The sequence below is a fragment of the Pyrgilauda ruficollis genome, unplaced genomic scaffold (assembly GCF_017590135.1).
Source record: "Pyrgilauda ruficollis isolate IOZ18807 unplaced genomic scaffold, ASM1759013v1 scaffold39, whole genome shotgun sequence".
In the NCBI taxonomy this organism is placed as follows: Eukaryota; Metazoa; Chordata; class Aves; order Passeriformes; family Passeridae; genus Pyrgilauda; species Pyrgilauda ruficollis.
In genome coordinates this window covers 5,661,055-5,679,067 of record NW_024525378.1, presented here as the reverse complement: position 1 = coordinate 5,679,067, position 18,013 = coordinate 5,661,055, and the positions used below count along the sequence as shown (strand labels likewise).

General features: G+C 47.9%; 2 protein-coding genes across 2 annotated transcripts; one reads left to right on the top strand and one right to left on the bottom strand.

The window, feature by feature from the left end:
- Positions 1 to 583: 583 nt before the first annotated feature.
- On the top strand, positions 584 to 1,508 carry MRPS16 (mitochondrial ribosomal protein S16). The gene is made up of 3 exons (XM_041476684.1): positions 584 to 662; positions 735 to 992; positions 1,067 to 1,508. The coding sequence occupies exons 1-3, from the start codon at positions 650 to 652 to the stop codon at positions 1,204 to 1,206; spliced, it is 411 nt and encodes a 136-aa protein (XP_041332618.1). The 5' UTR covers positions 584 to 649; the 3' UTR covers positions 1,207 to 1,508.
- A 1,002-nt stretch (positions 1,509 to 2,510) lies between these two features.
- SLC45A1 (solute carrier family 45 member 1) lies at positions 2,511 to 17,704 on the bottom strand. The gene is made up of 10 exons (XM_041476685.1): positions 17,579 to 17,704; positions 15,118 to 15,194; positions 12,930 to 13,342; positions 11,726 to 11,818; positions 11,064 to 11,288; positions 9,317 to 10,056; positions 8,025 to 8,178; positions 6,385 to 6,561; positions 5,511 to 5,716; positions 2,511 to 5,440 (listed from the first exon to the last, which is right to left on the bottom strand). The coding sequence occupies exons 3-10, from the start codon at positions 13,330 to 13,332 to the stop codon at positions 5,159 to 5,161; spliced, it is 2,280 nt and encodes a 759-aa protein (XP_041332619.1). The 5' UTR covers positions 13,333 to 13,342; positions 15,118 to 15,194; positions 17,579 to 17,704; the 3' UTR covers positions 2,511 to 5,158.
- Positions 17,705 to 18,013: the final 309 nt, after the last annotated feature.

Below are 18,013 nucleotides of genomic sequence, written 5' to 3'. Positions count from 1 at the left end.
ACAGCTTGGTCATTTGAGAGAATACAATTTTACACTGGTTTCAATGCACAGTGCCGCCTTTCACCGCCAGGCGGCACCGGCGAGTCCTGAGCTCAGCGCGCATGCGCCGCTGTCGGGCGGGCGGCAGCCGCTGCGCGGTGCCGGGGCCCGGGCCCGCTCCGCTCCCGGGGCTCCTCGGGCCCGCTCCGCTCCCGGGGCTCCGCGCCTTCCCGGCGGTTCTGGCCGCGCCCGTACCCCGCCTCTGCATCTTCAAACCACGCCTCGAGCTGCATTTCCATCCGAAAGCCCTATAGTGCTACATTCGGAATTTCTTATACTCTAAAATCCTGTGTACGATACAGCAGATACGGGGGGTTATTGTAAAATCCATTTTCATATAAAGTGCCGTTATTGGTCAATAGATATAAAAATGACACACTCTGCACTTTCAGTATTTCACGCACACGGTCCCTGTGAGTTCTCAGGCACTGTGGGGCCGTACCCTCCCTTTTTGGGGAGCCCGTGCTCCCCACAAACCGCAGCACTGCGTGCTATTGGGATGCCCCAATGACGTCATTCCCCCACCTCAGACTCCAACTCCCGGCAGCCACCGCGCGGGCCGTGCCCCTTACGTCATCTCTGCGCGCCGCGCGCGGGCCGTGCCGCCGCCATGGTGCAGCTCGGTGAGTGCGGCGGGCTCGGAGCGGCCCGGCCCGGCCCGGTCCGCCCGTGACCGCCCCGCGCTTTCCCCGCAGGCAGCCGCCTCCTGAGGGGCCGCGGCGGCCACGTCGTCATCCGCTTCGCGCTCGGGGGCTGCACCAACCGGCCGTTCTTCCGCATCGTGGCTGCCAACAGCCGGCGCGCCCGCGACGGGAAGTACCTGGAGCAGCTCGGCTGCCTCGACCCGCTGCCCAACGCGCACGGCGAGAAGGTGGCGGGGCTCAACCTGGAGCGGCTGCGCTACTGGCTGGGCTGCGGCGCGCAGCTCTCCCGGCCCGCCGAGAAGCTCCTGGGTAGGCCGGGGGGGAGCCGGGGATGGGGGCGGGGGCCGGGCTCGCTCCCGCTCTCACCGCGTCTCCCCGGGCAGGGCTGGCGGGGTTCCTGCCGCTCCACCCCATGACGGTGACCGGCGCCGAGAGGCTGCGCCGGCGGCGACAGCGCGAGCAGCAGCCCGAGGCTGCCCCTGCGGACGGCTCGGCCGAGCCCGGCAGCGGCACCGCGCCCTGACACGGCCCGGCCGGGGGGGTCCGAGCGGCCCGGGACTGCTCCGGCCCCGGCACTGCTCCGGCCCCGGGACTGCTCCGGCCCGGGACTGCTCCGGATCCCGGACTGCTCCGGATCCCGGACTGCTCCGGGCCCCGGGACTGCTCCGGGCCCCGGGACTGCTCCGGCCCCGGGACTGCTCCGGATCCCGGACTGCTCCGGCCCGGCCGGGAGGGTCCCGAGGGGCCCGGGACTGCTCCGGCCCCGCGGACTCTCCTGCCCTGTCGGTGCACCTGACCCCATTAAAATGTTACCTCTGCACTCTGCACCGTCCGTCTGCTGCTTTCTCCGGACTCCTGTCAGTCAGAGTTCCTGTTGCTCCTGTGCTGCAGAGCAGAGGATTTGCTGCTCCGATGCAGGAGGAAGTTCCCAGGTGCTCTGCCTGCAGCAGTGGCACATCCCTTGCCCGCTGCCTTCGGCCAGCTCCTCTTGTCAGAGTTTTGCCTCCTGGCTGTGATTTGCTGTAACAGAGCAGTGCAGTGCTTCAGGGCAGGCCTGGCACAGACAGATGCAAACAGAAGTGCAGCTGGTTTTCTGTTTACTTTCTCCAGAGAGGTTCTGGGCCTGTTTGTTCATTTAAAAGCAAAAGAGAAAGAGTTCAGTCTCGTTAAAGAGGGGCTGGGGGAGTGAGTTACAAGTCCTACTATTTAATCCCAGATTTGACCCTGTTCCCAGAGACAGGAAACCCACCAAAGTCTCTCCTACCTTAGATGCCCCCCTGAGCTTTTTGGGGTTTCCTTTGTGCAACACTCAAATGATTCTACAAATGTCAGGCAAAGACAAGTTTCCAGTGTTGCACCTCAGGAAAGCTGTGAGTGTAACCAACCTCTGAGGGAGGGAGAACACGGTAGGAAAGTTACCTTTTACACATATTCTTGTTTTAATGAAGTGTATCTCCTATAGAGTGCAAGGTGCTTAATTACTCATTTGTACAAAATAAATTGTCTGGAGAACACTTAAATACTTCCCAATGTACCCTACATATACTTAGATACATACTATATTTATAGATATAAATTTTATTATATTTTATTCTTGAAAAGAGTTATTTTTCCAACCAAAGAACAGCAGAAGTTCAGAAATCATGAAGTTTTTCTGAGTGACACAGCAGAGGATGAGTGAGCTGCAGACATGCTGAAGTGGTCACAGGTAGCTGAATTACAAACATGTGAAAACCAGTTAGGTCTTTTCTCCATCCCTCTCCCCATTTTCCCTGCTTCTGTACAAGTGTAATAAATACATTTACAAACATCACAAATAATTGCCATGAAGCAACCTTTAATGATCTGGACTTAATCAAAATTAACCTTTAGGCATCACTGAAAAACAGCACAGCATAAAATCATTTTCCTGCCTAAACTCATGCATCTTTTTTTTTTAATCAGTAACTTGCAAATTTAGACAGAATATTTGAAGCCTTTGGATTCCAGAAGGGAAACATCACCTTGCAGCTCACAGTTCACCAGTGACCATACACAGTAATTTCTGTAAAATACAAAATGTCTGACAAAGGAAAAGAATAAGCAAGTAAGCAATGCCTCTTTTTAAAGTTATTTCTAAGGATTTGGTGCAATTTTTAACTCTGCATGATGGTGACAGGCTCTGGTTCTTTTCCAGACACCACCAGTATTGCTCAAAGCCCCAAATTAACACACTGACGTTGACTTAGAAGTCCTGTGTATGTACCACTACATAAACACCTATGCAAAATAAAGTCCATATCCCATGAAATAGAAAAATGTCATATAGAGTCCACTGGGGAAGGCATACAGGCATAGCAATAGTTTTATAACTACATAAATGTAGTTGATATTATTTACAGAGGGAAATGGAGACAAACATAATCAAATACATTGATTTTATGAATTTTTTGAAGATTTTCACTTACAACAAAATCATCTGCAACTCCAGCTCCCTGGAAAAGTAAAGTGCTCACAATCCATTTAGTGCAATAATGCTGGCTACAAAACTTAAGAGGAGAAAAAAAATTTTAAGAACTAATACCACATTAGCTAGTGGGACCAAACAAAAAACAAAATAGCTTTTGAGTTTAAAAGTTTGAGAAGGAAGAGAAATTAAGATTACAAAGCAGACTAACAAGAAAAGAATAATTTTCCAAAGTCAAGTCTTTAGATTGTCAGAAGTGCCAAATGCCATTGTTTCTCATGTTATTTGTCCCAGCTTTGTCCTGAACATTCTTGGAGACAGCTGTCCCATAATGAAGGAAATGGCACAGATATTCCTGCAGGTGTGACACCATGTAAGCCCAAAGAAAGAAATGAAAGGTGAATGTACTCATCAGTCTGACAGCTAACAGTCCTTTATCTCTGAGTGCTTGACTTCATACTTTCAGCAGTATTCCTCTGTTTAAGTCAATATTGAGTAATATGAAACTTGCTTCTAAAATATAAATATTGGGAGCAGATGATAAAAATGAGGGGTTCTTACAAGTTATGTATTATGCTTTCAGCACTGGATTACAGTAAGCCACAACAACTAAAGATTACACACATTGTTTCACTGGCATCATAGATCAGAATCAGCTTAGGTGAACAGTGAAATACAACCCATTTAAAAGGAGTGACTCTCCAGAGAAAAGCCTTCTTCTGGATCTAGGGGCCAAATATCATCTCTACAGGGATGCCATGCACAGCACATGTGAACACCAACCTTGGCAGAACTTGGCTGCCCACCCAAATACAGAGGCAGACTGACAGGGGCTTTAGAAATAGCTTCATTAATGACTTAAAATTAACTCCTGGTCTTAACTAGAACTTGTGAAAATTCTCACACACCACCTTCTAAAATCAGAATAATTAAGGAATCTCTCAGGTAATGAAACCTAAAGCCCTTTTACTGGTTTCACTGAGATGTGGAAGATGCAGCTGTAATTGACAAGCACTTAGCCACTGATCCCCAGACTTCAGCATGTCCCAAGGTAAGATTGTATAAACAAGAACAATGAGATGCAGGCTTCCATACAAATGATTTTTCTTATGAGTAAAGTTCTTGAGAGTAACCTTCTGCCCAAGGGAGGTTGATGGGAAAAGACCTTTCTCCCCAAAACTGGCTTATGGACAACTGCTGAATTGGATTATGGACAAATCCTCCTGCTAAGTCATCACAAACTCCTGTAGTCTTAATTGAACTCTAATGAGGAATGGAATATGCACGTACTGGCAAACATCACCAGGGACCACAGCCAGGACCCCCAGAGCTGGGTGTGGGAGCCAGGCCACAGTGCTGGCAGCCCACAGAGGTGTCTTGTAGCAGTTCTGCTGGTGGGAGCGCTGTGCAGCAGAAGCCCGTGGCACTGGACAGAGGACTTACACCACCCCAGCAAGGCCAGTTGCTCTCAGCCTTCCCAAAGTTTTGAAAAGCACCCTGCAGAGCCAGGCCTTCCACGGGCAGAGGCTGCAGGTAGGACCTGCAGCTCCCTCCCAGGAATCACCACTGCCCTTGGAATCACAGCTGCTCTGCCTGGCCAAGGAGGTGGCACCTTCTGCCCCCAGCCTGGCACGTCACCATTCCCACGGTGGCAGTCTGAGCAGCAGTGACAGAGGGAGCTTGTCCTGCCCAGGCCCCAGACCTGCAGGTCTCCTGCCCCGTGCTGGACAGTGGCAGTCACCCCAGGATAACAGCACCCCGGGGCACTGGAGGGCACGGCCCCAGCCTCTGCTGCTGTCCCCCAGGAGCACAGACAGGCCTCTGCCACCTCGGGGCAGGACGAGCAGTGCCAGGCGCCGCTGCCTCACCCTCACCTTCCCACCGGCAGGGGAAAGCCCAGCAAAGCCAGCACAGACCTTTCTTCCCGTGTGCCAAGCCCGCTGCTGCCGTCCCAGGGGCACAGCCTGTGGCGACAGGGAGGCCAAGGGTGAGGCAAAGAGGCAGCAGAGGCCGTGGCAGCTTCTCCCGTTTACTCGTTCCGCGCGCGGGGCAGGAGCGGGCGCTGCTCCTCGACGGGTGGCAGCTCCTCGGCGGGCAGCAGCTCGTAGGTGACGCAGAGGGAGGAGAAGAGGCAGCCCAGGAAGGACACCAGGCTGGAGAAGTACATGGCACTGCTGGCGCTGCCCACGGCCGCCGTCAGCGGCCCCATGGCCAGGGCCACGAGGATCTGCGCCAGGAAGTACTGGCAGCTCAGCAAGGAGATGTCAACGCCCATCCCACGCCGCGTGCCCTCCGCCTGCGAGCCGACGAACTGCGGGGACACAGCCACAGAGTGAGGGGGTGTCCCGGGGCTCCGGGCCCCTCCCCAGCCCGGGGCTCACCTCTCGGCTCTGGTAGTAGTCGCAGAGCAGGGAGTAGGGCAGCGTGCAGAGCGTGGCGAACAGGATGCCGTAGGTAGCGCACAGGGACAGCAGCACGTAGACATTCCTGGAGAGCGTGGCCAGGCCCGTGCCCAGCCCAAAGGCCAAATATGCCACAAAGTACAGGGTCCGTGTGCTAAACCGCTCCTCCAGCTTCTCCAGCACGGCTGTGAGAAAATGGTACAGCTCTGGGGTGACCTGCAGCCCTCCCCACTGCCACCCATCAGTGGGGCTCAGGGGTCCACCCTTGCTCAGGCAGCCACATCTCAGTGGGACCACTGCACCTCTGAGGGACTGCTGGCTTGCACGTGAGTGCCAAGGACCCTTCCAAATCTGGCTTCCATGATGCAGCATTGCTGCCCTGTCTGCACAGAGGGCAAGGCAGAGCTGAGGCTGGCAGTGCCCCTGTCCCAGAGGGGTAAATGGGAACTGGTGGGGGTGGGCAGGCAGAGGCATGACACACATGACAAAGTGCTGGGGTGGCACATGACACCCGAGTGCTCTGCTGGGACACACAGGCACTGGGTGCACCGGAATTGTGCCTATGGTGACTGCATGTATCTCTGCATTCCACGTACTTTGAAAATGCCACTTGGGAAAGGAACCACATCCTAGGAGAGATGTGTCTTCACTGGGCTGCTGACCTCACCTGCTGTCAGTGCAGGCCAAGCCAAGCAGCAGAGGTAACAGGGTGAAAAAGAACACTCTGCTGCAGCACTTGTGCCATGTGGTAGGCTGTGTGCAACATAAACACTGGCCTACTTGTTGCAGAATCATCACTTTTAAGAAATGTATCTTTTCCCAAAGCAGTAGTTAAGACAGCTGTAGCAAGTACCTGAATAGAAAGCAGCACTGAATGCATAGATGCACATTCCCCAGCAGCCCATGGTGACCCCAGTGTTGTACTTCTGATACTCATCTGAGTTGTGAGGTGCTTTTGGGTTCCCTTGGAACACTACTTCTCCCATGAAGTCAGTATAAAAGAGTAACATCCCCTCAAATGAAAGCCACCCTGAAAGAGAAAAGTAACTTATTAGGATTTCAGAATATCTGTTTCCTCTTAAGATTACATGGATGTTATCAGCTACATTACAAATCACACCCTAGGACAGGTTGTGCAAGCTGAGTGTTACATAATATCCAGCCACATTTATCTGAGACCGCTGCTCCCCGTGCATAATGCTGCAATGTTTGTTAAAGACATTCAGGCTTTTAAAGACCAAGATTTACCATTTGAATTCCTAAGTGGAAACCTCGAGGCTGACTAAAGGCCACAAAATACTGGTTTAGCAAGACAGAAAAATAGATGACAGCAGTCTGAGCTGTCTTCAGGTTCTGACAGGACACAGCACTCAGTTTAACAGAGTGGCTCATCCCATAGTAATTTCAGGTTGCTGTTATCCTCCCACATAGGACTGGAAGGAGTGCTTCTTATGTCATGGTTGCAGCCTCCAGAGTGCCTCTGACACAGTTAAAAACTCTGCTCACAAATTGGCAGCAAGGCCATTGATGTAGACAATCCCCTAATTCCTTTCACAGCCAATGAGTATTAATTACCTGGTCCCTTCTGTCCAATTTAGTGTAAACTGGAATGACTGCAAACCCTTCCTAAACACCAGTCACACACTGGTTAATAGTAAAGGCAATACTGTGCTGGTTACAGGCACTCCTGCAATGCCATGTTCCACACCTTCTCTTGGCCTGTTTTGGGACCCCTGTACATGAGCAGTAAATACCAGCCTCAGGGTGTAAGCATGGAAACACAACTAATATAATCCTTCTGCTTGCTGTGAACATTCCCCTTAAGATGTGCTGATTTAGACACTTGTTCCCTTTCTAGGAACACAGGCTTTACTGCTTTGCTGAGATGTTTGGGTTTTTTTTCCCTTTCTAATTGTTCTAAGAAGGTACCTCATTAGTATCTATATGGAAGAAATCAAGCTGTCTCTATCAGCAGCCATTGCAGCAATAGATAAAACTGAAAAAGGTTCACCCAAGGTAGAGTCCTCCCTTGTGGCATTCACATTCTCTGACAAGTCCCTTTGCCCAGGATTTTTCTCCTGGGAAGCTGAGAAGCCTCGGAGGAAAGGAAAACAATTCTTGTCTCATTTGCTTCTCCTGTGTTGTGCTCATGTGGAATGTGTTTGGAGATTGTTCACCCACAGGTGATTGTTTCACTGCATTCTGCTGTGAGCTGTTTTCACTCTTTGGCCAATCAGGGCCAGGCTGTGTCGGGACTCTGGAGAGAGTCAGTTTTCATTATTATCTTTTTAGCATTCTGTAAGTATCCTTTCTGTATTCTTTAGTGTGGTATAGTATAGTATAGTATAGTATTCTTTAATATAATATAGTATCATAAAGTAATAAATTAGCCTTCTGAGAACATGGAGTCAGATGCATCATTCCTGCCTTCATCAGCGGTGCCCTGCAAATACAATACTCCCTGGTGAAGGCAAGAGGGTGCTTTGGGAGTACCTAGGAAGTGGTTGATGCAGAGGTTACGGAGAGCCTTGGGCATGTGGCAGATGGTTGAGCACAGCAGCTTCACAGACAGGGGCTGCTCCGAGGCCTCGCCCGATTCGTTCAGCTCGCTCTCGTACTTCACCCCATTCAGCAGGATATTAGCAACCTGCACCAAAGAACTGCCAGGTCAACAAGCACAGTAAGGGAAGCACAAACATCCTTTAAGCAGATGTATGCAATATTGCACACCTATCTGATCATCTGAAAGTTAAACTCTGCTGCTGGAGTATGTTGACTTGGAGGTTAAGAAGTGTATTGGACTGGAACAAGTGACAAATGGCAGCACTGCACTGTGGCTTTCAGTATGCTTGAACCAGTTCTCTTCACTAGGGGACTTGGTAACCACATTCAGATGCACAGGCACAGCAGGAATGCATAAATTCCACTGCATTTATAGGAGCTGTACCCACTTTCAGGTGAATGTGGATCCTGAAGTTTTAGAGACACTGAGGAAGAAGAGGATGAGTTTAATTGAAACACATTATCATTGCTTGCTAACCTCAATGCTCAACCTCAGTGTGCCCAGAATGTAAAATCCTGGCCCTAAAAAAGTCTGCTCTCACAAACTGGGTCAAAAGTACAGCAACAACAAACAAAACAAACAAAAAACCACCACCCCCAAAAATTAAAATAAAATAAAAAATCCCCAAACCAAAAAAATAACAGAGGACTGTTTACCTCATCCCAGATCATAAAAAAATGGGCCAGCATGCAGAGGTCTCAGACATTCCAAGTTATCACCAACAGTGGGAGGTGAGGTCAGAGTCTTATCCCTCAGTAAGGGAAAGCTCACCTCCCTGATGGAGCCAGATGTAATGACTGCCATAAGGAGAAGCTCATGGGAGAATCCTATCCCTGGCCCTATTTTGCAGGTCTTTCTGTGGAAAGGGAAGATACAGGCTCAATGAAAATGTGACCTTTTCTACGTTCATGTGGTAGCTCCCTTGGTAGTAAAGCAGGACTAAAAATACTGACCTAACTCTCACAACTGGCCCAGTTAAGAGTGGGACATTCCCATTTCTGCCATCTTAACAAAGGCAGCTGACAGACTGTCAGCCATAATTCACACTCTACCCACTACTTTACTGATAGAGTCATAGCAGGTGTGCTGTTACCATGACTTTTATGAGGAAACACTGTCACAAGAGCCTTTAATGAATAATTTGTGCATCACATATTTAAAACTATATGAAGAGATTAATAACACTCATGTTTACATGATCATATTGATTTCCTGCTCTTACCTGTTGGCTGAAGGTTACATTTCTTCTTCTGTTATTCTCTGGGCAGTGTCCTGTTACAGCATCTGGAATGGCCAAGGTCTGAGGTCTTTTCAAGATCCCCGATGACCGTGGCTTTATTGCATCCAGTGAGCCCACTCTCAGCACATCACTATCAGACCCTGATGTTAAGCTGCTTTCTCCTTGCTCCAGAATTCCATTTGCTCCATGGTAACAGCCATCAGGCACCCGAGGAAAGCTCACACTGACAGGCTGCCTGGACAAACTAGCAGGAAGTGTCATGTAACTATTATGCCCGCCTGTAAAACAGTCTATAAGCACACTGTCAATATTTGAAGTCCCAAAGGATGATGCAAACTCATTAAGTCCTGTCAAAGAATTGTCTCTGCTGATAAAACTCCCGTATTTTGGCGTGAGTGGGCTCATGGGGGAAACAGGACTCGTAAAACTTGCATGTAAGTGAGCTGAGTTATGAGAAGCAGAGTTTTCATTTACACTGTCCTCAAAGAAGAAAGGTGGAGAAGGAGGGAGAGGAAGACTTGGACTTTTCATCACCTTTTTCTTCCTGTTAGAGGACTTTAAGGGTCTCTCTGGAATGCTAACTAGAGTCAGCACAGTAGCAATAGTCAGTACAACTGAGGTGAAGACATAGATGACACGAAGTTGCCCTCCTACAGCTTTTCCAAAACTGGTTTTATCCCAGTGTATTCCTCCAACAACATAACCAAAGCCACCTCCAAGACCTGGTGGAAAAACAGAGCTAAGATTATCTTCCCTATCCAGTCCCACAAGTCAGCAGCAGCACAGCATCACTTGTCTACTGAATCAGGAGTAGAATCTGACATTTCTGTTTTACCATTTGACCCCTTTTCACTTCATATGCACTAATAAACACAGCTGTGCCACAAGGACAGTCTGCATGTACCAACATGGTACAGAATGAGGGAGAAAGTGCTGTGAAAGTGATGATACAAATAATTAAAAATTATAATTTTTCTTTGCCAAGAACAAAACACCTTACCTTTAGCTATTTCAGTCCGTAAACAGAAGTGTCCACCAGCCTTGTGACAAGGCTCTGCAATCATTCAGCTAAGACTGTTTTCCTGAAAGTGAAAATCCATTTTCCTCATATGAGGAATGCAGATCTAACTAAGACAGATCCAATCACTTCAGAAGTGTAGCAAGCTCATTACTCAGCACTGTGTTGACAGTGTACAAAACTGCCACTGTGTTACTACCGATGAACAGGGAAGTTTTGAGAGCATCTTTCTCTCCATTCACATGGTGAAAGTCTTTCAACACTCTCCTTTCTTACTCACAAACACATTCAAGAGTGTGGAATAGTCTCCTAGAACAGGGCAGCACAGCAATTGAAGATGACAGCAGTGAGGGATCAACAGCACCCAGTATGCACTTTCGCCTCCAACAGAGCAACTACAAGACACACATTCCACACCTGCAGGAAGCCAAACCTCCTCCCTCAAGGGATAATTTTGTTTCCATAGGTCTTACAAAATATGTGAGGGACCTTCAGATGAACAGCTCAAGACTGTATCTTGTTTAAGTTGAGGTAGTTACAAAAGCCTTTTGCCATAAGTCGATTTTTTTTTTTTTTTACAGCTAGTGATACCTCTCAGTATTCAGTCATGATGCTTATTCAGGAAAAGACCAGTGTTTACACCCTGCTTTCTCACAGCAGGGCTTGTTTACTCAGGGCTGACATCTCCCAGGAAGCACCAAGAAGACATACCTGCTAACAAAGCATGGATGTTGAGGCCCCTGTCTTGATCCACTGGGCTGCACACATCCATCATGTAGGCATGACTGGGATTGTCTGCTGAATCTGCACTGAAGTCCATGAGGACAACACCACAGACCGTAAGGATGATCCCCCATTTGTGGTTATTCTCAGTGTCAGACAAGGCACTCCCTATATCTTTGCCATTCAGCATAAGTGAGAGCCCAAGCAACGCTCCTGGGAACAAAACCAAAACAAAATCAGTCACTATTTGTAAGCAAGCCTGCAGAGCTCCAGACTCCAAAAGCATTATTCTACCTGCACAGCCTTGCAGCAAGCACTATTGCTCTTGTTCATATCAATGCAGCCTGGGAAATGAGTGTGGTTTATAGGATGCACATAATTCTTTTCCACTATTTGAGCTTAACAAATGTCTAGAGTTTACTTTGGCATCCACATTCTTGACCCTCAAAACATCCTTTCAGACTCTGAGAAGCTTTAATGTGTGGATCTGCAGCTGCCAAAGCATTCAGCTGTGTCACTCACCATCTTCTTCAGACCCACAACACCCAACACCTCAGCAGCAATTTGTTCAGCTTAGTGCCACAAGGGATTGTCACAGAAGAGAGATGCACAACATTAAGTGTTATGCCCATAATTTCTAGAAGACACACCTACTGCTAAAACCAGAATGAAAGGTCTTCTCCTCCCAAATCTTGATGTGCATCTGTCACTCCAGGCTCCCAGCAAAGGCTGTAGCAAAAACCCTAGAAAAAAGGAATCACCAATGGACAGGATTCTTCTACAAGCCTGTTTCACAGAGGAGTTAAAACAGGCATGCCTTAAAAAGCAGTTGAGGCAGGACAGCACAGTGCAGTGACATCCCCAGTCAGCACTGCTCACCCAGGGGCACACACAGCACACTGCCTGGCATTGCCCAGGACAGGGACTCAGTAACAGAATGTGCTGCTGCTCACTGCAGAGCACTTCACTCTGCATCAGCAACACAGAGTTTGACACCAGGTGAAGAGTCAGAGTACAAGTTACACATTCTTAAGCACTCTGTTCTTTACAAGCTATTTCATTTATCCCATATTACATGTGAGATCCCCTGCAGGATTAGCTTGGAAAACAGCAGGAAGCAAATATGGAAGTAGGAAAGATGCCTGTATTAATCTGTGCCAGCCTGTTAGGAGGGGCCTATCTCTTCTTCCAAAGCACATGTTGTGAGTACAAGAAAAGGCAGAACAAAATTTTCCAAGTGGTATCCATACTAATGGATACACTCCCAGCCTTGCCTCTGTGCTAAGGCAAGTAACTCAATGCATGTATCACCAGTGTTGATGGCCTTTCATCATTGGAACACCTCATTTGTTTCAGCAAGTTAAACAGGAGAAGGCAATCCCACTCTGCTTTTTTTCACACACCCTTGAAAACTGTCTCTGTATGCTTTTTTTCATGGGGACATAAATGGATACACTGATCTTCTTATGCTTGTTTTTAAGTACAGGAACAGAGCAACCAAAGGTTACCCTCACACAAGTTTTAAGAGGTTGAGAAGCTATTAAAAGAACAGGTATTTTGAACACATTTGTCTTATTTCAGGCAGGGCACAGCAAGAATTGTCCTCCTGTTTGTCTAAAATTGTGGTTAGTACTTCTTAAGCTCGAGAGAATATTCTCATGAACAGCTGAGGTACTGCAAACAAAAAATTTAAAGAAACCCATAGTGGAAAAAATAAGAGGGAAGAAATAGTACACAGTTAGTACTTCTTAACCTCGAGAGAATATTCTCACGAACAGCTGAGGTACTGCAAAAAATTTTAAAAAACCCATAGTGGAAAAAATAAGAGGGAAGAAATAGTACACAAAAAGTTACCTAATATAGGGCTGATGAACCACACCATTCCATAGAGCTGGTCTGGCAGCCCCATCTGGAGCAGCACAGGGGTAACATAGGCTGTTTCCATGGCATAGCTGAATTCAAGCCCAAAGAGAATGCACCCATTGAAAAGGAGCTCCAGGAAAGACCTCTGAGGCTGGAGATCCCCAAAGTCAACCAGATCCATGGGACATGGAGTGTTCGGGGGCGGCGGCGGCGAAGGCCGGATGTGCTTCCTCCTTTTCGGGTGTCTCTTGAAGTTGTTGGCCCGGTGACTGATGTGCCGGGTGGGCAGCCCAGAATAGCCTGGCACTGACGGCCTCCAGACTTCCTGAGAAGCCACACCTGACAAGAGGGCAGCATCGCTGACAGGGCTTGGTGCAGATGGTGGAATCATCATGGGAAGGGGTCTGGAAGACAAACAGCTCAGAAGAAAATGGTTGAGGTAAGAAAAACTTTGCTTAATTTTTTTTACTGAAGTTCAAGTCATTTGTCAGCATTTCGCATATGAAGTATGGCCTTTGTGTTAGTTACAACCTCTTCTTTCCATCTCTTGATGGAAGGCTTTTGTGCTTTATGGGCACATCTCCTGCATCCTTGCAAAAATGAGACACCAGAGATACTGTCTAGGTTACCTAAGTATTTGCCTGCCACCACAGGGGATTAAAATTGAAATATTTAAAACAATTAACAGTCACAGATGTCACACTTCCCAGTTCCCAATGGGTCAGCAGAGGGCTTACATTTATGTAGAATTCACTTGGGTTAAACTCGCTCAAGCTAAAAAAATAAATCATAATCTCAGTCTATGATTACAATAATGCAAAGCTGTGGTCTGGCAGCAGATTCCTAACCCCTGCTGCAACATGAAATCACTTTGGCAAGAAATCCTTTTGCTACTGATCCTAGGACTCCTGCTGCCTGTGCAGAGGCCAAGGCTTAATGCAAGACTTTTTTCTCAATGACCAAGTTTGGTTTTATTCCTATTTCCATTGCTGAATTCAGCAAAGATATCTCCACTGCAAGGAGGGGGTCTGATCCTTAGGAACTGAATCATGAGAAGAAGATACACACCCCACAAGCTACCCTCAAAACTGCTACTCCTCCTTCAGTGCTTAATGGTACCCAAGTGCTGAATAGGCTCCTTGGATCTCATCAGAATCACTCCTGTAGCCAAAGCCTGCACAGTGTGGTGGGTAAAACAGCCAAATGGTTTCCAAAATAGCACATCAGATAGATGCCAACAGATCTGCTGCATAAACCACATGTGATTTCTTGATTCTTTCTGCCAGAAATGGAAACAGCTCATGAGTGAAGTCTGACCTTTTCTTTATGCCTCCTTGCCCACAGATCAAAGCTGCTGCTGCTGCACAAGAACAGCTCCACACCACCCCATGTCTCTTCACCAAACCCTCACAACTGCACACTAGTGACTAAAACAAGCCTCTTACTTTTTTGATTACAGTTCCCCTGGGGAAAATACTCCCAGGTCTTCTACTCTTTGGCTGTACAGCACTCCCCTAAATCTCATGTTTTCTGCTTCTTCATCTGCCACCTTTCATACACTGCTCTTCCTTCCTGTAGCCCTTAGTCTAAACAAAGCCACAATTTATTGTAGATCCCCAACTATGACCAAAAGCAGAACCCCACAAGCCCAGGTTTTCCATCACGCTAACCCAAGCAGTGTTAAGCATGGGGGATGATGCCTACACAGACCAATCCTCAGCTCCATGCAGGCATCCAGAGACACTGCACAGTACAAAACTGACTGCCCAACACCTCACAGGAGATTGCAGTTGGAGTAACTTGAGTGCATTTGCGGGCCAAGGAGGATAAGGAAGGATGAGAGTGAGAAGGCATCTACTGAAATATTGCTAATATTGTATCAAGGGTTTCTTCAAGACTGCTTCTCCTCAGAAGAGGTGTCTATCATGCAAGAGAGAAGAAAGGACAATTCATAATCCCAGCTGCACATCTTGACAACCCTCACCTCACACAGCACCAACAGCAAGCTGCATCTTGCTGGGAAGGCTCATTAGCCACAAAGTCCCAAACAAGGACCAGCAGAAAGAGAAGCATATGGAGACTTCGTGAAGACGTCTGCACCAGTGTTCCCCTTGACACTGTTCCTCCAAATTACTGAAAACTTCTTATGACCCATGTCTCTCACAAGCAGAGTACTTACTTTGCAGAGTACCTTTATCAGCCTCCAGGAAAAAGTAATTTCCTTACAATGAGAATTTGTTAAAAATTAGGAGATACCTGAAAGAAGACAGAACAAAAATCCACTCAGATTCATGACAGTGGCTATAAAAAACCCTTTCTTTCACAGAGCCATGACAAAGAAGATGAGCTAGTAGCCCCTTTCACTACTATTATCCCTTGCCATTGGCACAGAGGGGGTTATCTCCTTATCTTCATCTATTAGTTTCGTTTCATACTAGATCCTCCTTTATCTTCCTGCTCTTTACTGTGTATTGCAAAGTGATTGCATTCCAAGTCCTACATGGCAATGTTTTTGTGATATAAGGAAAAACCCCCCATGCACAGCTCAAAAATACATGTGGTGACCTGCAAATACTTGAAATGAAAGGCTATTATTGACAGCATGTCACTGGTCCAGCAGAAAATCCGTGTAAAACTATGAACTGAGCCTATATCCTCAATCTCCCATCTTCCTCAGCTTACTGGTGGTTCACAGGAAGACACCTCAAACCTGCCCTGGGGTAAATCTACGTGGTGATCACAACAGCAGCAAGGCAGGAAACCTCTCCCTTAGTGGAGAGGGAGAGGAGAGGGCTGCTAGCCCTCAGTGTCAATAGTTATTTGGGATTTTTCGCGCTCCACGTCTGTTACACCAACACTTGCACATCACAGCCTGGAAGGCGATGCCGGCACAAACGTGTGTGCTCAGGCAATGCGCTCGGCAGGCAGGGTCATCTCCCCTCACCGCTACGCCGAAAATAAGTCTACTTTTCTGGCAGAATCTGGTTCCAGTTTTTCTGCGTCGGGTACCGAGGGCTCCCAAAACCCCAGAGTCACCGGCGCCGCGGGGGAAGGCCGGCCCTGACCCTGGTGCTGACCCGGCCGCCGCCTGCTCATCCTTTGTGCCGGCCGGGCAGGAGCCGCGCCGGCAGCGCCGCCGCCCCGGGGCGGGGCCGGCCCCTCACGGCCCCTCACGGCCCAGCCCGGGGCTGCGGCGGGGCGCGGGGGGAGAGCCGCCCGCTGTCCGCGCAGTACGCACCGCTCCGCGGCCTCCGTGCGGCAGCGCTCGCCGCAGCCGCTCCCGCCCCGGACAGATGCGCTCATTCCCAATTTGGCACTGGTGGGGCGGATCGTGATAGTAAGATTTTTAGCGGGTACAGAGGTATTTTTTGATAGGCCTGTAGAGCAGATGCCGTACAACAGTGCCGTGATGCACTTCTCTATTTAACACTCTTCCCCTTCCTAGGCTAAAGAAATTAGGCATTTTTATTTTATAGTGCCATATTTTGGGCTTGTGTTTCAAATTTCCTCATGGTTTGCAAAGAAGATGTAATGATGTAGTGCAGTCTGCTCTACTTTTAAAATAAAACTTAAAATTCAGAGCCTTAATAGTTAAGCATTCTTAATTTTATCTTCAGAGGTTACCATAACACTGCAAGAATCCCTAGTATATATTAGTATTTAGGTCTTGTAGAATTTATTGTAGCAGGAAGATGGCACATAAATCAGTAGTCATAGTAGGAATAAAAGGTATTTGTCTGTAGAAAACCAGCTCTAATTCATGCAATAGAGGGTGCAATCACATTTGGAAAAGATGCCAAAGAGCACTGTCTGAGGCAAACAGGGTTCAGCTAGGGGACAAGCTCATATAAAGCTTGACAAGAAATTGTGAGAAATTGGGATAATCTTGCAGCACACAAGGATAGGCACAAGAGATCACTGCACATTCTTATTCCACGGATTTCCTGCCACCTGATCTGTGGTTTTCAACTTTTTTATGTCAGTTTGGCCATTATATTGGTCAAGTATTCTTCATGAGTGTTTATATAATTAAACAGCAGTGTAAAGGACCTGTGTACAACACTTAGGGTTATTGACTCACAGCATGACATTTGCAGGGCAGAAAGGGGTTTGTACTTGTCTCAGTGAAAAGTGGGACTGGGTTCCTCACCTATCCTCAAATGCTCTTCCTCAAAACCACAACCCAAACAGCATGTCTGCAGTCCCAGCAAAACTGTTCCCTCACTGCTTTCTAACACAGGGCTCTCTGTAAGCATCTTGTTCCTAAACTGACCCTAAGGTATGTGCCTGATTGTGCCAGATGAGGTGAAACTGAGCAAGAAACTTGTCATGCACTGGCATTGTTGCACTGTTGTTGTCAGCAATTTGATACAATTCACCTTTTCATTTCCTTCTCCCCTGTCAAAATGCTCATGCAAGATAAACTAAACAGAGAGAGTCAATCCAATGTCGTAGATGTAATATTTGAGTAATGGAATAATCTCAAAAATACAACTATTTGTCCCAACCAACATGTGTTCCATGCCAGACACCACTGCAGGCTTCTGTTGAGGATGCTGCAGGTTCCCCATTTTGAAACACACTCTATCCCCAGTCCTCCAGAAGATTTGAAGCTATTTTGGTGCTGGGATGTCCCTCACCTGTCTGTGCTCAGCTTCTTCTTTTGCCTCCCCAGACATGAAGCTTCTGGGTCTCCACCAACCCAGCCTTGCCACATGCCACTTCTCAGAGCTGGTCCACATGCCTGTGGGCACAACAGGATGCTGTGTCTGCACCCAGGTCTCCTCCACAATATCCACAATATCCACTACTCCACTTGCTGCCTGTTGAGAGAACAAACTGGTTTTAGAAGCCACATTCATAAGGAACCGATTAAAATCATTGCAGTTGCTCTGGGAGACAACAATCACGTTCCCATTCAAAACCACAGGCTGACAGCATCCCTTTTATTTACCTACCTCCAGTGTCACAGCACTGGAAAGATCCTTCATGCTCTGAGCAAAAAAAGGCAAAAAACAAAGAGGAAAAACAAAGGGAGTTGAAGAAGATCTGAAACCCTAAGGATGAAGGACAGG